Source organism: Dicentrarchus labrax, unplaced genomic scaffold (assembly GCF_905237075.1).
Source record: "Dicentrarchus labrax unplaced genomic scaffold, dlabrax2021, whole genome shotgun sequence".
NCBI classification, from domain to species: Eukaryota; Metazoa; Chordata; class Actinopteri; family Moronidae; genus Dicentrarchus; species Dicentrarchus labrax.
In genome coordinates, this window is record NW_026136702.1 from 11330305 (window position 1) to 11345412 (window position 15108).

The 15108-nt window shown below is 42.6% G+C and overlaps 1 protein-coding gene across 4 annotated transcripts in view; it reads right to left on the bottom strand.

Annotated features, from left to right (window-relative positions):
• Positions 1–2422: 2422 nt before the first annotated feature.
• tp53bp2a (tumor protein p53 binding protein, 2a) overlaps positions 2423–15108 on the bottom strand; it is a 29367-nt gene continuing 16681 nt past the window's right edge. The window contains exons 7-21 of one of the 4 annotated variants that reach the window (XM_051424981.1): positions 14803–14977; positions 14449–14630; positions 14159–14323; positions 13945–13977; positions 12342–12389; positions 10772–10955; positions 8066–8188; positions 7745–7866; positions 7213–7621; positions 5685–6541; positions 4761–4898; positions 4504–4637; positions 4156–4322; positions 3802–4001; positions 2423–3687 (exon numbers count right to left, since the gene is read on the bottom strand). In XM_051424981.1, coding sequence (XP_051280941.1) covers positions 3646–3687; positions 3802–4001; positions 4156–4322; positions 4504–4637; positions 4761–4898; positions 5685–6541; positions 7213–7621; positions 7745–7866; positions 8066–8188; positions 10772–10955; positions 12342–12389; positions 13945–13977; positions 14159–14323; positions 14449–14630; positions 14803–14977 — 2979 coding nt within the window. In that variant the 3' untranslated portion in view covers positions 2423–3645. Of the gene's footprint in view, positions 3688–3801; positions 4002–4155; positions 4323–4503; positions 4638–4760; positions 4899–5684; positions 6542–7212; positions 7622–7744; positions 7867–8065; positions 8189–10771; positions 10956–12341; positions 12390–13944; positions 13984–14158; positions 14324–14448; positions 14631–14802; positions 14978–15108 lie in introns of all 4 variants that reach the window. The other 3 variants (XM_051424973.1, XM_051424990.1, XM_051424999.1) reach the window with 3 other exon arrangements.

Below are 15108 nucleotides of genomic sequence, written 5' to 3' on the forward strand. Positions count from 1 at the left end.
GAGCGCTCTGATTAAGAAGGGAAAAAAACAGCAGCTATCTGTCATTCCACGTATCACTTTCTTCTCTCATTTATACAGAACTTTTAATCCATTATGAATGTATGTATCAATTATGAATGCAGTTAGTCATGTTCAGTGGGCAGCGTCAATGTTGAATTCTGCCTTTTATCTCAGCTCCTTATTGCAAATGAGCAGGGCATGTGTGCGGCGTAGGGGTTGCGTCTCAGACATCAGCTGTATTAACCCCATAAAACTCACAAAGGGACACAACAGAAGAACTTCACAGGAGCTTATACAGGGAGGGGTGTCTCTGGCGCGGGTTACCATGGCAACAGTGGTACCTGAGGAAGTGGTGGAGTGGTTAGCTCATATATACAGTAGGTTGTATGGATGGATGTTACTTCACAATATATGTGTGTCCTTGCTAATGATAACAATACAAAAATGGATTGAAGTGGTTCACTCTGCCTGCCAGAGATCTACAGAGACCTGCACACAAAACAGAGCGTACAGCAGGACTTTAAACTTGTCAGTTGAAATTCTAGTCATGGATTGTTTATCTATTTTTGTACAACAGGTACCTAGATCTAAAAATAGGTGGTGTTATTCGAGGAAGATGATATAACGCAACCTAAGATGGTGAACACAGAAAACAGTATACGACTACGGATTGCGATGCCTGCCTGTCTGCCTGTCTGTCCACCAGAGTGGTCCAGAATGAAAAATCTATTTCTAATCTATTTTAACGATTGGATTCATTTACATGCAATCTGCTACAGACATTCAAGATGACTTTGGTAAATCTCTGAGTTTCATTGAGCGCCACCAGCAGGTCAAAGTTTTTATCACTCATCCAGTGAAATATCTCAAGATCGAATACAATGACGTTGTAGGGAACATTGGTGATCCTCAAAATCCAAACAACAAAACCAATGACATTCCCATCAGCCTCAGTTGTACTCTAAACAAAGATGTTGAACATAGTAAACATTACACCTGCTAAACATGCAGGTATAATGTTACTGTGAGCATATTAGCATACCAAAGAAAGCATTAAACTCAACCCCACCGAGCTGCTAGCTGTATAGACTTTGAGTATTGTTCAAGCAACATCTCACCAGTTCCTGAAGCATTGTTTGGATTACCAAACTACTATATGGGGTCTGTGTGAAACAATACCTCATAAACACCATTATTTCAACTAATGTGGACAGCAGTGTCAGCTCAGCTCCTAACCCAGGGAGTGTTTGGAGTGAATCTGGTCTGAACACAGCAGCAGTCACTTCAGCCCTGTAATTTGTTTACCCTGCAGAAGATTGAGTGCCCCAAACTGTCATCATGATGGAAAAAGACAAACACACATACAGTAGTTGGTACATCAATTACTGTTACTGTTATTTCCTTCTGAGATCTGCCATCTTTCACCTGTAATTCATGTGGATGCTGTTTAGATTGTTCATTTCTTGCCACACTCTGTTGGGACCATGCTGTTTGTTCTCATTTTGAGTAGTGATTAAACGGAAATGAAGTTACTATTCAGCAATATTCTGTTTTATTTAGTCTTGGGGCAGTGGATTTAAATACAAATGGGAACAGTCTTTAATGTCTCGCCTGCTTTTTCATCAAGGACAGGAAACAATCTGCAATGTTATTAATGTTAGTTTGTGTTTGCTATTTCGCAGAGGCATAATTAATGCAATATGGAACACCTGTTTAATACAAACCCCTGCCTCTTGTTTGTCCTAATACTGAATGCAGCAAATGACACACGCCTACTAGTATGCAAAAATACCCAAAAAAATAAATCATGGCTCAAGATTTTGTTTGTATTTATGTCTTGATGAGTCACAAGTAAAAATAAACATATTTACTTGACAGTTTCAGTACTTTCTCACACTCTTCTTTCACACATTCTCACAGCTTATTTTCCTATTCTGAAGAGACTGGGAGAGAAAACCTCTTTCACAAATGACACATACTTAACAGTGATCTAATACACCAAGCTATCATCTTACAAGTATTGCTCACAATATACTTGAACAATATTAAGTTATTACACAAACAGGAAGCTCAGTCTACTCAGGTCTACAGCACAGTGGTGCTAAAACAAGATGGGCAGATGTAGTTTTTCATGCCTGCCTAAATCAAGTTTTATGGACTCTATCAGATATACAACAAGATTAATGTATTTTATAACCTGATCTTACCAGGCTTTTCCACAGCTGAATTAATGCTCAGGGAGGTGAAAGCATCACCTTGTTTCCAGCAGAGGGCAGCAAACGTGTATAAAAACTGTGCATGGAAGACCCACACATTTACTAGATTTAATTTTAAGTGAATCTGGTGTATACTCACCTTCATAACAATAAGAAAATGTAATACAGGTATGAATTGGTGGTCAGTAACAAGAAGATTCTATAAACTGAGTACAAAGTATTTTATTGTAAATGTTTGAAATACTACAGTACATTTGTGGTTATAGTTCTGACAAAAGGGCTAAAGAAAAAAAGGTAACAAAAATAAATACATCTGCATTGACAGATATGTGATGAGTTGAGCTTTGGGAACTTATAACGTACAAGTTCCATCTTTTTTTATTTAGATATTTTAAATTTGACTTAGAAATCGTTACTGACTTTACTACAAAAAAATCAAGGTTTCTGGTATTAGGCTTGTCTTCTTACATTACTGTATTGTCATGGAATAAAATATTAAAATTCATACTGCATGATATCTCCTTTGTCAAAGAGTTTGAAAAGTCAATTTTCATAACAATATCATTCCTACAGTAACATTTCACTAGGTTTTGTGACAGAAAAACATGTATACACAGTATCTATGGCATCTCAACCATGTGCCAATGCAGAATACAGCAGACTGGCTTTCTGGGTATCATAGACCACAGAATAAACAGCAATAGTTCAATCAAAAAGCTTAATCACCTTTTTTCCCCACCAATAATTTTTCATTTTCTATTTGTTTAGCCAGAACAGTGGTGGTCACATCTGAAACGTTATACCTCCAGTGCAGTTATACAGAGGCACGGTCACTCAACACAGATGATGAAAAATAAGCCTATGAAGATTGTCATGGTAATAGAGCATTTCAAAAGAATCATCACCATCCACTCATTCACCTCAGGTGATGTAGAGCTCCAAGTGTGTTAGAAAATAACCAGAAGTTTTAAAAGACTTTTCAAAAGTGTAAAAATCACTTTCTAGCAATAAAAATACTGCTTGTTCCATTTACATCCCAACATTTGAGTTTCTGTCACATTTAGAAATAGTTTGAGACACTAATTACAAAAACAACAAAAACAGTGGAACAAAGGAAAAACAATGCCAATAGTGTCTTAAGTACACAGTACACAGTGTGGCCTGGAAAAATAAGTGAGAGATAATCCCTCTGTTGTAGATTCAGAAAAAAAGTGCCAGAAAGAGTTCATTGCTGATCCTTCATATTGTTTGGTCTCTTGTCTCTTCATTTCAGCAGTGTCCTTGTCTTCCCCAATCTGTTAAAGCCTGTGTGTGTGTATTTGTGTGTGTGTGTGTGTGTGTGTGTGTGTGTGTGTGTGTGTGTGTGTGTGTGTGTGTGTGTGTGTTTGAGAGTTCTGGCTGACTGGAATGTGCACTGATCTTTGTGTTTTTAAGCCAGGGTTCTCTGTCTTGGCTTTATTCTGGGGTAGAGCTGTTAGAGAAAACAAGAACACACGTCAGGAAAGGACATTTGTACATAAATGCTTCATCTACATAAACTTAACACTCGTATCATCACTACTGTTTTCAGTGACCCATGACTCACCCCAAGGAGGTTGCGGGGAATGTAACCCTCGGTGTCACCCATGCGCGCCCACCACCATTCAATCTCGTCCTCGTCTTCTCTGCGGATGATGTTCATGCAGTCTCCCTCGCGGAATGCCAGCTCATCTGAGTTTTCTCCACCGTAGTCCCACAGACCGTAGACCACACCCCTGTTCATGATGCCCATCTTCTCTTGCACACCTGAGGGTAGACAGATTTAAAATAACACAGAAAAATGATCAGCACAAAATAGATTTTAAGTGTAATGAGACAAAATTAGTAATACTTGACACAGGACACATAGTATGCATAAAATATAGCAAAAAACTAATATAATAAAATAGCTTTCACTGACCATAGAGGAACTGAGAGCACTGGGTATAGCCCTCCTCCATCTCTTCACATTTATCAGCTGCTGTTTGCATGTCGCTGTAAGTCATAGCAAACACTGCGGCACCAGACTCCACCAGGAACTTGCACACTTGCACATTGTTGCAGGATGCAGCACAGTGAAGAGGTGTCCTATGTTAGAGGGTGGGTGAAAAAGGAAAAGGAAGCAAGAAGAGAGAGGGTGAGGAGAAGTGTGAGAAGAAACTCTAGCTACCGCAGTGTAAGACCGTGTAAAACAACAAATAGAGGCTTGTTTGGAGGCTCAGATGCAAAAATCCCGTATCAAACATGTCAGCTGCGAACTTGAACTTACCAGCCGTCACTGTCGGCAGCATTGACATTGACACCAAATTGAACCAGAAACTTGACAATCTCTGTATGTCCAGCACAGACAGCATTATGTAGAGCAGTGATGCCTTCATCGTTGGGCTGACTGGGATCCTCCACCTGTGATTGAGAAATCAGGGAGACATTTTAACATCAGCAAATAGTACTTTTATAAATTTTTTGCAATGGTAGCTAACTAAAAAATATTTTGCAAATGTTACAAAAATAGAAAATGTTTCTTACTTCATAGATGATTCTCTGGACCAGGTCAAACTCTCCCTCCAGAGACGAGTCCAGCAGCAGAGCCAGTGGATTGAACTTCACTCTCATGCTGTGATCGATGCGTTCAGAGCCAAGTTTGCGCAAGTTGGTCCTCTTCCCCTAAAAGGCACAATCATGATTGTGTGTCACACGAATTATCTTCAGCAGCCATTACAGCACAGAGAAGAGCAATGTAAATCAAAGATGTGAGACGGTAAGTGTCATCCTAAAGTTTGTCCTGCTGAGGTTTAAACGTTCACTCTCGGTTGTGTTCAATCTGGACTGAGAGCAGAGGAGGGACTTGTTTTCCAGCTCTAAGTGCATTGCTAATCCAGTTTAACAGCACAAGCTTTAAGAAACAAATTCATTTCTCTAAAACCATGATTATGCAACCAAATGGCTCTTAAATGGACGTGACAAAAGGAGGGAATCAGGGGGGGAAAAATGGGTCATAACAGTGATTTCTCATTGGTTTGCCCTTTTGGGGTAAACCTCCATAAAACCCACTTAAAGGGTTTCACTAAGAGCTTAACAACAAGAACATGTAAACTGGTGTTTATTTTCAACACAGTCAATGGGGGAAAGTGGGGTGGGTATCCGCTTAGTGGAAGCAGAATGAGGCCTATTTTCTCCAGAAACAATAGAAGTACTTCATAGGGATTATCTAATTATATAACATCAGACCAGGCCACTGCTGTTAACCAGCAGGTCATGAAAAAGTAGAAATGTGCACTGAACTGTAACTCATGACCTGCCCCTGGGGAACTAACAAACAAACATGTGAGGGGGTTTATAAACAAACGTAACACAAACGCGAACACAGGAATCTATACTGTAAAAAAAAAATCCACAAACTAAGAGCCACATATGAATTGTGATTCTGCAGTTTAAAATGATGATTCATACCGGTGGCAGAGGGACCTGGCCGGTGACCTCAGGTGCCTTCATGTTAAAGGTGTCCTCTCCCAAGCTGTCCTGCTCTCCTCCACTGGGGTATGGGGGTGGTGGGTAGGGGGGGAACTCTTCCAGGAAGCCTTCTGGAGGCGGAGGGGGCAGGTTGGGCATTACATCCTCCAAGCCAGCAGGGGGTGGCGGTGGGAAAAGAGCATCATCTGGCTTAGGGGCTGGGTGGGATGGGGGAGGAGGGGGGATAATGCGCTCGCTCTCTGCGATGGCTGAAGGTGGTTTGGTCTGTTCGGCGGGGGCTGGAACGGGGACGTTAGAACCGGAGATGTGAGATGGGAGCTTTCCTCCCTCCAGAGTCTGTCCTGTCTCCGATGGGTGGTTTTCTACACCACTTAGAGGAGTTGGAACATGTGGACCCACAGATCCCTCCGCCGCCTTCTCTGCTTCACCAGCATAGGTGGGAGTGGTTGGTGCTGTCACAGTGGTCTCCATAGCTGCCAGTGTGGTCTTCTGGTAGAGGAGTTTCTGAATGTTGGGCCCTGCAGGACCCTCAGGTTCAGTGATGGAGCTGCGTTTCTTTAAGGGCCTCGGGGCATTGTAGAGCTTCTTTCTCAGGGCTTCCAGGTCACCATCACTCTGATGCCTGTAGGGATTGGAAATGAAGGGAAGCAGCTTGGTGGGGCTGAGGGGCCGGGGGATCCGCTCAGTTTCTGGTTGGGGGCCCTCAGACGGGCTGGGACCCATGTTGTTGGCTCCATTGTGGTCTACCTCAAATTCTAGTGCAGGGGAGCGACGGTCCTGGTAAGGGTTCTCTGGATGTAGGGAGCCTCCACCGGGGATTACTGGTTTACCGTACACTACAAACAAAGATGGGAAACAAGCGTTTAGACTGTAATATCTAGATATAACTAACTACTGAAATGGAAAGGGTCTCTCTCTCTTAATTACCTGTTTTTTCCCCCCAATTTCCCTTAAATGTATTTACAAAATAATATTCTATTGATCTTATAAAGCTAGCATGGATTACATGAAAACTCTCAGAACATACTCAGAGCTGGAATTTGTTCCATTTTGTTCCAGTCAGAAGCAGCAGGTATGGTTGCCTGTGACTGTGTTTATAAAGGGAACATGTAACAGATGGCTTAGCCTCTCCAGCCTCTGGTCAGTGGCGTGTGAATACTTTCTTGTTGAGTATGCTGAAGAGAACGGCAGCAGGGCAGATATGCTTTACAGTGATAAGATACTACCTTTTTTTGCCTCTGTTGACACCTTTAATCTTACATTTAGACTTGTCATATCAAATTTTATTACTCAAGCATTAGTCTTCAGATTTAATTGTTGCTGCACTCAAAAGGGTCTTTACTTCAGAAGCTGATGTATAAATATGAAGATTGGCATGTGTACAGATACTGATCTTGTGTGTTACGATGGATTATTGTTTAATTCAAAGTGTGTTCATCTGCATCACCTCAACAACGCTGTTCTGACAGAAAACGTAAAAAGTTGCAACTGTATAAGGTAGACTTACCACTGACAAATCCATTGGTGCGGCTCTGAGATCGGTTGAGAGCGCCTTGCACACCAGGCTGGAAGGGCTTCCCTGAGCCAGGCTGCTGCGTGTACATGGAGTAAATGGAGCTGGCCGCTAAGGTCTGGGGCTTAGTCAGGCTGGAGTCTTTAGAGGAGGGCAGCTCCGGGGTGAATGGCCGTACCGTAGCTGCAGGTGGAGTGTCTTGCTTGGAAGGTAGGGGGAGTGTCTGGCTCTGTGACGGTGGGAGAGGGCTGCGGCCCTGGGCAGCCTGGGGTTGCTGGTTGTTGGGCTTAGTTTTAGGGAAGGTGCCTGTGTTGAGGCCTGGTTTGCCGTAGGGCACGACACCAGGGCCTTTTGGTTTAGTGGGGACAGGAGGAGGCACCTTAACTGGAGCCTTGGAAGCAGACTGGAGAGATGAGAGAGAGAGATAACAAATTAGATGCCACGGTATATTCCTGCTGGTAATAAACAAATCAGACAAGTGTTTTGTTTCCTGCAGGATGTAAGGAGCGCGTTTTCGTTCTCTCACCTGAGCGTCCCTGACCAGGTCATCACTGCTCTGGTTTTTGCGGAGGGATGTGGTGGGAGCCTCCGTTGGCTCAAACATGGATAATGGACGCACCTTCCTGTCCCTCTTCAGTTCCGTGTCATCTATTCACAGACCACATGTAGAGGAAGTAATTAGTTTTGTCTCATGTTCAGACACAGTGTAGTTCAGAAATAGACAGAACAAAAGCCCCTTTGAAACCCCTGGAACATTTACTGCTTTCAGAGTTACAGGAAGGGATTGCAGTGCAGTTTCTGTGAAAATAGTGCATGCATGTGTGGTGTTTGCATGTATGTCTCTTACCTTGTTCTGTGTTAGAGCTGGAGTGAGAGGTCATTCGTGGCAGTGTTGAAGCTGGACCATGACCATTGGTGTTGAACTCTGGAGTTGAAGAGCCCCAGTCTGCCAGCTTGGAAGGCTGAAGGCCTGGGGGAGCCGCAAGAGAGGAGGGAGAGAAGGAAGAAAAAGAGAGGCAGGGAGTGTGTTAATGTTAGCATGTACCATAGCATTTTATAGTGTAAATTTAAGTTTCTACTATCGTTTATCCAGATAACACAAAGTTCAACGAGCTGCTTGAATGTTATGTGTGTTAAAGTCACACAGAGCAAACTATAATAGATTTTCTTTTAAAAGACAAACAATGGATTTTGTTGCATTTTCCCTTCCTCGTTTCTCATCATTTGTACTTTAGGTTGACTGACCAAGACCCAGCCAGTGGCCATGCATGTCCGCAGACAGCCACAGTCAGATGAGCCACAAAATCATGGGGCTCTAGCAACTAGCAAGATTTGCATCACATCAAAAACGGTAAAACATGATTTCCACCGCAGTGCCTAAAGACTGTAGATAAATGCTCCCTCTCAAGAGGTGTTGTACAAATACACCAACAAACACACACACACAAAAAGATTTTGTGAACAAGACCTGATTGGATTGGTCAGAATCCACACAGAATGTCAGTTCAACTGAAGGTTATGCGTTTGTTCCAACTGACCCATTTAGAGCGGCAGAAAACGAACTGAGGAGAAAGCTCAACAAACACGCTTTAACAAAACAGCAGCAAAACAAGCAAACAGGACCGAAGATCCAGCTAAGAAATGATGAAAATATCTTTTCATCTTTTTCAGTGAGTATCGTTCTCATGAAAAATAAACACAATGAAACAAAGCTGTTCAGAAGCACACACGCAGCAACACAAACACAAGTGTGTACCTTTTCTCTTAGCCCGCAGCTCTTTCAGAGGCTTAAGCAAGAACATGGCTTCTGAGGAAGATGCATTCGAAAGACAAGAAAAACAAAGTAGCCTTAGAGCTCCAGATCTCCCTTTGCACTAGACATACTGTTGGCTGGGCCCAGGCAGGGGCCCCCCTGAGGGGCCACACAGAGACCGGCACAACCCCCAGGAGCCTGCCTGACACTATGCAGATCGTCCCTGTAAGAGAGGAACTGGGAATGGGTGTATACTAAGAGCAGATTCTCTGCATCCCCGCCCATCTCTATCTCTCTTCTTCCCATACTGCAAATCAACTCAGCATGCAGAAATAATTGCGTGCAACATCGTGACAGACTGAGAAAAGCCTGTTACTTTTACTTCCTGTGTGTGGAATTGCTTTAAACTGGAAAAACATTAGTTGATGAGGAGATGAGGTGAGAGAGGGAATGAGGGAGGGGGATCCCTTCTGCTGGTGTTTTGTAATGACTAATTTTGGCATTGGATCATTCATTTTTAATAACATGAAGCACACTGCTAGCCCACTATCCACTGGGGGACTGATTTAGGGCTAAGATAGCGAGTCTAGAGATAGAGCACGTGAGGAAGAAATATTGTGTAGAGGATGGCATAAAGAACATCTTTAAATGGGATATGCTGCTCTGGCCCGTCAGTGGTTTGGCCAGACTTTGTTCTCCTCCATTACACAGCACACATGCTACTGCAGTCCGTGGGGAGAGGGTGCTGGTACTAACAACAGCTCACTCTGTGTCTTACTCTATATCCCACAAACTTGACTTTAAAAGAAAAAATATAATTTTGTAGTGCAAAGAATTCTGTAAAACTAACTTTTAAATCAGGCATGCTGTGTGTGCACACCTGACTTGGGTCTAAATCAGGATTTTGTATCAGTAGTTTTCATAAAAAAGTCAAGACAGTCTGACTGAAATATGCAATCACACTCAGATTCCAGCTAATCTACCGTCTAATGTAAATCACTTACCAGTGGATTTTTTTATTACAAGGCCCATGATGCCGAGTATGAATATGAAGACTATGTTCATGTATCTTTACAGTCTGGTTACAGTGAACATTCATTTGAAACATCTGCTTATTTGCCTGTGTATAAATACCACACACACACACACACACACACACACACACACACACACACACACACACACCTAAGACTCGTGTAATGTGAGATATGATATGAAGAATGGCATAACATGGCAAGAAAAACACTTGTTCACTCACTGCAAAAGATTCAAATGTTTTTCTGAAAATATCAAGTGAGGTAAAACAATCAAAACAATCAAAACAATCATGGAGTTCAGGCTCAGCAATACTAGGTCACACCACACCATCCAGGAGGTAACTAGCTACCTTCTGAGCTTAGAATGACATCGCAACTAGCAGGTATCCCAGACTCCTTTGCTCCTGCTGGTCATCCATGATGAAATATACACATACACAAAGAAACACATGGAACCATGGTTAAGAACTCGTAGTAGTTAGGTTTAAGTTTAGGACTAGGACTCTTGACTAATGGTTGCCTTATATATTTGTGATCTGACCATTTAAGCTTCAGTTTTGAATGCTGCTGCTAAGTGAGCTGTTGCAGAGTCAGCAATTGGCAAATTTAGCTGACTAAATTGTAAAGTAAAATGACAGAGGGGACAAAGTGAAGGCCTGTTGCCAAGTTGGTCCCAGCAGAGATCTGAGTCATGGTAAGAAAGGAAGATGCTTGAGTTAAGAGGTGAAAGGCTGCAGACGGTGTGTCGTCTCTGGTTGCTCACCTGTGCCGGCCTTGCTCTGCGGGTCGTGGACTGGAAGGGTAGCAGTGCCGTCTGGGTAGGCTGGTTTTACAAGCAGGTCGTGCCTCACTGGGCCCCGGGGCATGGTGGACGACTGGATGTATGGGCCGACCGCTGCCACGCGAGACGGGCCTGACTGCTGTCCGGCTTGGCCATCAGAGGGCAGCTGTACAGTTAAAGGGTGGGAGATAGGGGGAGAAAATGAGGAGGCTGTTAGAGCGGCAAATGTCAGATAGAGTAATTTAAAATCTTGTTTTACAGTAGACGGAGAGAGTGATACGCTATTAAGACACAAAAACATATAGACGACAAAATGGTAACCAAAAGTTTATTTGGTGTTTTGGTAATGATACAACAAAAATTTTAAGACTGACGTATCACAAAAAGCATGCTGAAATTATTGTTAATAGTGAAACACTAAAACAACAAGAGAACACAAGTCTATAGCAGCTCTCTGAGGCTGTAGTGTTCATTACATAATGAAAACCAAACAGTGTGATGGATGAACAATGACGAGATAAATATTCTAAAACCCTTGCCACAGGAGAGGCAAAAAAGTCAACTTTGGCCTGAGGGTGGCGGCAGAGCAGGTCAAGTTGTTTATTAAATCAACATGATTTAGTCTGGTTAGACTGGAAGTGTTCAAACGGTTCAAAGAGTTGTTAGGCAGTCTTTTCTGATCTGTGGGTGGTGCTAGCGGAATGGTTAGAACAGTGGGACACTGAGGTGCACTGTCATGAAGTGAAAATTGCTGTGGGGCTTCATGGCAGGTCAGGGAGAGTCATAAGGATTCATTTTCTGAGGACCATGAATGTATACAAATGCAACAAACTGGCAATGCACCAAAGAGTAAGTAAAGATATTTTACTCTGGAACAAAATATTGGAATGACGGACAAACATCGGCATCCTCTGAGCCCTGCTTTGAACCACTCACACTGGCATTTAGTTAGTTAGTAGTAACATTCACTCTGTTTAGTTGCTACTGAATAACAAGACTGCTTCAATAAAACTCAGACTAGAGTTACTGATTTAAAATTCATAAATTATTAAAGCCCTCTCATTTTACTAGCATGGTGCTCTTTATATAACATGTTGCAATGGGACATTATGCAGTTTTAATTTACAGTGATTTTAAAGCAGCTAGGATAGATGCACTTTGGACTGGTGAAGTAAAATCCGCACAGACAGTACAACCTCTTAAATCCTATAGCTCAATTTGAGACTTCATTATAGAAAAGTCAAAGTTAGACATCATTACCTCTGCCATAGATACAACATAAAACATCTTACAGAAGAACTGAAATCCCTTTATGCTTTCCAAACCCAAGAAACTTCAGTTCACCACAAATCTTTCAAAATATAGCTCAACCCCTGGACAAAAACATTCCCTGCAACTGTTGACAGTATGACAAGCTGTCTATTTTTAACACATTGCCCATCAGGGGTCTGTAGCAAAAACGAACTAAGAATCTGATGTGCCAAGTCATACTCAAGAGATCAGATCAGAAAGAAAAGAGACACGTGTTCAGCTCCAATACTAGTTTAGTTACCTGAAGATGAGTGTCTTTTGAAGCTCTCTCTTTACCAGGATAGCCATTCTTGAAAAAAACAAAAGCACAAACATGCAACAGCAGTTCAAAATACCAAATAATCCCTTTTTTTCTAATCTAGTATCGGCCTTTTCTAAGTGTTTTCTCAACTATGTGACTTAGACGGTGCGGGATGACTCTAGGCTGGCAGCTCTCAGACAACCTCTCTCCAGTCAGTATGGTTATACGTGCTTGTCGGGTGATGTCAGCCAGACACTTGCTGTTTGGTTGGAGGAGAGAGCAGCTTGGATGGAGTGTGTCTTTGTGCTGATGTGAAAAAGCCTACTCATTATGATTCCAGGCAGGGTGTGGGTAAATCACCTCCTCACTAGGGCCTATTCAGGCCTTCATCACACACACACACACACACACACACACACACACACACACACACACACACACACACACACACACACACACCTCTCTGTTCTGTTCCTACTTTATTATATTCCAGCAGAGCATCAGAAGGATTATGTTAAATCTCCATTTTAACATGTATTATTTATGTTCTAACTTATGTTAGACTTCCACTTCAGATCTTGTACTCCTATTTGCATTTGCTTAGTAATCATTGCATGCTGCATACTAAAGGAGGCTATTGTTTTGATATACAAGACAGAAAAAAACATTCTGATGGCATTGAATACAAAGAGCTTTGTCCTTTGCATTACAAAGTTATGGATCAGCATTAAATAATGGAAAACAATCTTTGCGGTTAATTGGTTTAATGTTAATTTGGTTGAAAGAAAGAAAGTTAATGATGAAGGCCAATGAAACACCCTAATTATGGATGAGAGGAAGTCGACCTGATCAGGAAAATATGATTAAAGAAATGACCGTGTAGAGGACAGAGTAAAATGACTCGTGTTATTTAAGAGGGCTAAAATAGAAAATCATTTAATCAGAATGATTATGTTTTCTTTTTGGCCACCCTTACGTCCTTGCTCTCCCTACACAAGCATTCGACCTCAAGCAGTGAATATGTTCATTTTACTTCCTCACAGTTTCGTAGACGAGTGTGTTGACTCTTATTTACAGTCCCATGGCAACTTGTGTTCAAAACAACTCCTGGAAACAGGAGCGAGGAGCAGGGAGACACCAGGCAGCACGCTCAGAGCCAAAATCTTAACACCCATAAGAGCTTGTACAAAGACTGGATTATTCAGCCTGCTAGTTTCTATATGTGTTTTGAAAGGCCAATGTTTTTCCGTATGTTTGTTTGCCTTGTGTAAACGGGTTATTTGCCTTTTCCTGTTTCTGTCAAGAGTGCAGCTAGAAAAGATAGCATCTCCCCTGACATTCCTGCCTGTCAGGCTGAGCTTTTTACTCCTCTCTCATCTTCAGGAGTTGTTTCTGCCAGATGGGACTGAAAACACAGTTGAGTGAAGACGTGTGAGTGTGAACTCTGATGCAACTCTGACATGATCAAATCAATAATCAATCCCCACCAGCTATCTCAGACAGAGAGATCAAAGAACGGAAAAAAAGATAGGAGTTGACTCCTTCGAGTGAGAGGGTCACTAGGTTTTCCCAAACAGAAGATGGCGAGGTTAAGGAGCCTTACATTGGCATGGGTGACCTCTGAATACCAGGGCATCTGAGGCTTCCGGAGGTAGAGGGAGATACAAACAACCTTTATTATGACGCCACTAGGGGGAGCTCTGATCAAAACCAATTTCCATCATTTATTTGCATGTATGAATAACAGTGTCCTGACAAATTGTGAGAAAGTCACAAAAACAATAAAGCTATGAAAACATCTATCCCAACATACTCACAGGCAAGTTCTCTTTCTGCTGCAGCGCTGCTTTCTTCTTCCACAGCCTATCTCGGAGCTCACTGATCCGTTTGTCCATGGAAACCACCTCCAGGTTACGCTTGTTTAGGCTCTCTCTCTGCTGTTGCAACTTAGAGTTTTGATCCTGGTTGAGCTTGTTCCTCAGCTGACAACCGAGAAAGACATAAAGACAAATAAAAAGAGATCGTTAAACATTTGTGGTAATTAAATACAATTATTGTCGTTTGAGCACAATTCTGTTTTGGTGTTGTCCATTTTATTTCTGCACACCTGTAGCTCCTTGTAGAGTCGGTCCAGTTCAGCCACAGAGGTCTGGTTGTCATTGAAGTTGTCCATTTTTCCATTTTTGAGCAACTCCAGCTGTCGGTTGAGCTCCTCCACCTTGGACGCAGCCATCACTAGTTCTCTCTGCTTCTGCTGGAACAGGTTGTTCATCTGCTCTATCTCCTCCACTGGGAGGGACGAGGCAGAGTGAGAGGTGGAGAGAGGGAACAGGTGTAGAGAAGAAGGTGAAGATGATGGAGACAAGAAGGTAATCTATTAAACCCAAATATTCCATGCTTCCAGTCATACAATATCCTGAGCAGGCCTCCATTCATGAAGTCACTAAGTCCGTGAGCCTACCCAGTTTGCCATTGCTGAGGCGCTTCTGCTCCACCTGGCCCTTGAGGGCCCGGACTTTCTTGAGCCGAGTTTCCTGGTTCTCAATGTTCTCTCTGAGGCGCTGCAGCTTCTCCTGCTCAGAGGCCTGCTGCTGCTGACGCTGCTCCTGCTGCTTCAAGTAGCGCAGCCGCTGCTCCTGGAGAGACAAAAGGGAGGAGAAAGGAGCGTGGAGCAATGGTCAGAAACACAGTAAAAAAAAAACAGATCCCTGTTAAGTTTCATTTATGAGCAATCCATGGCTGAGTTTGCCTTCCACGCATTTTATAT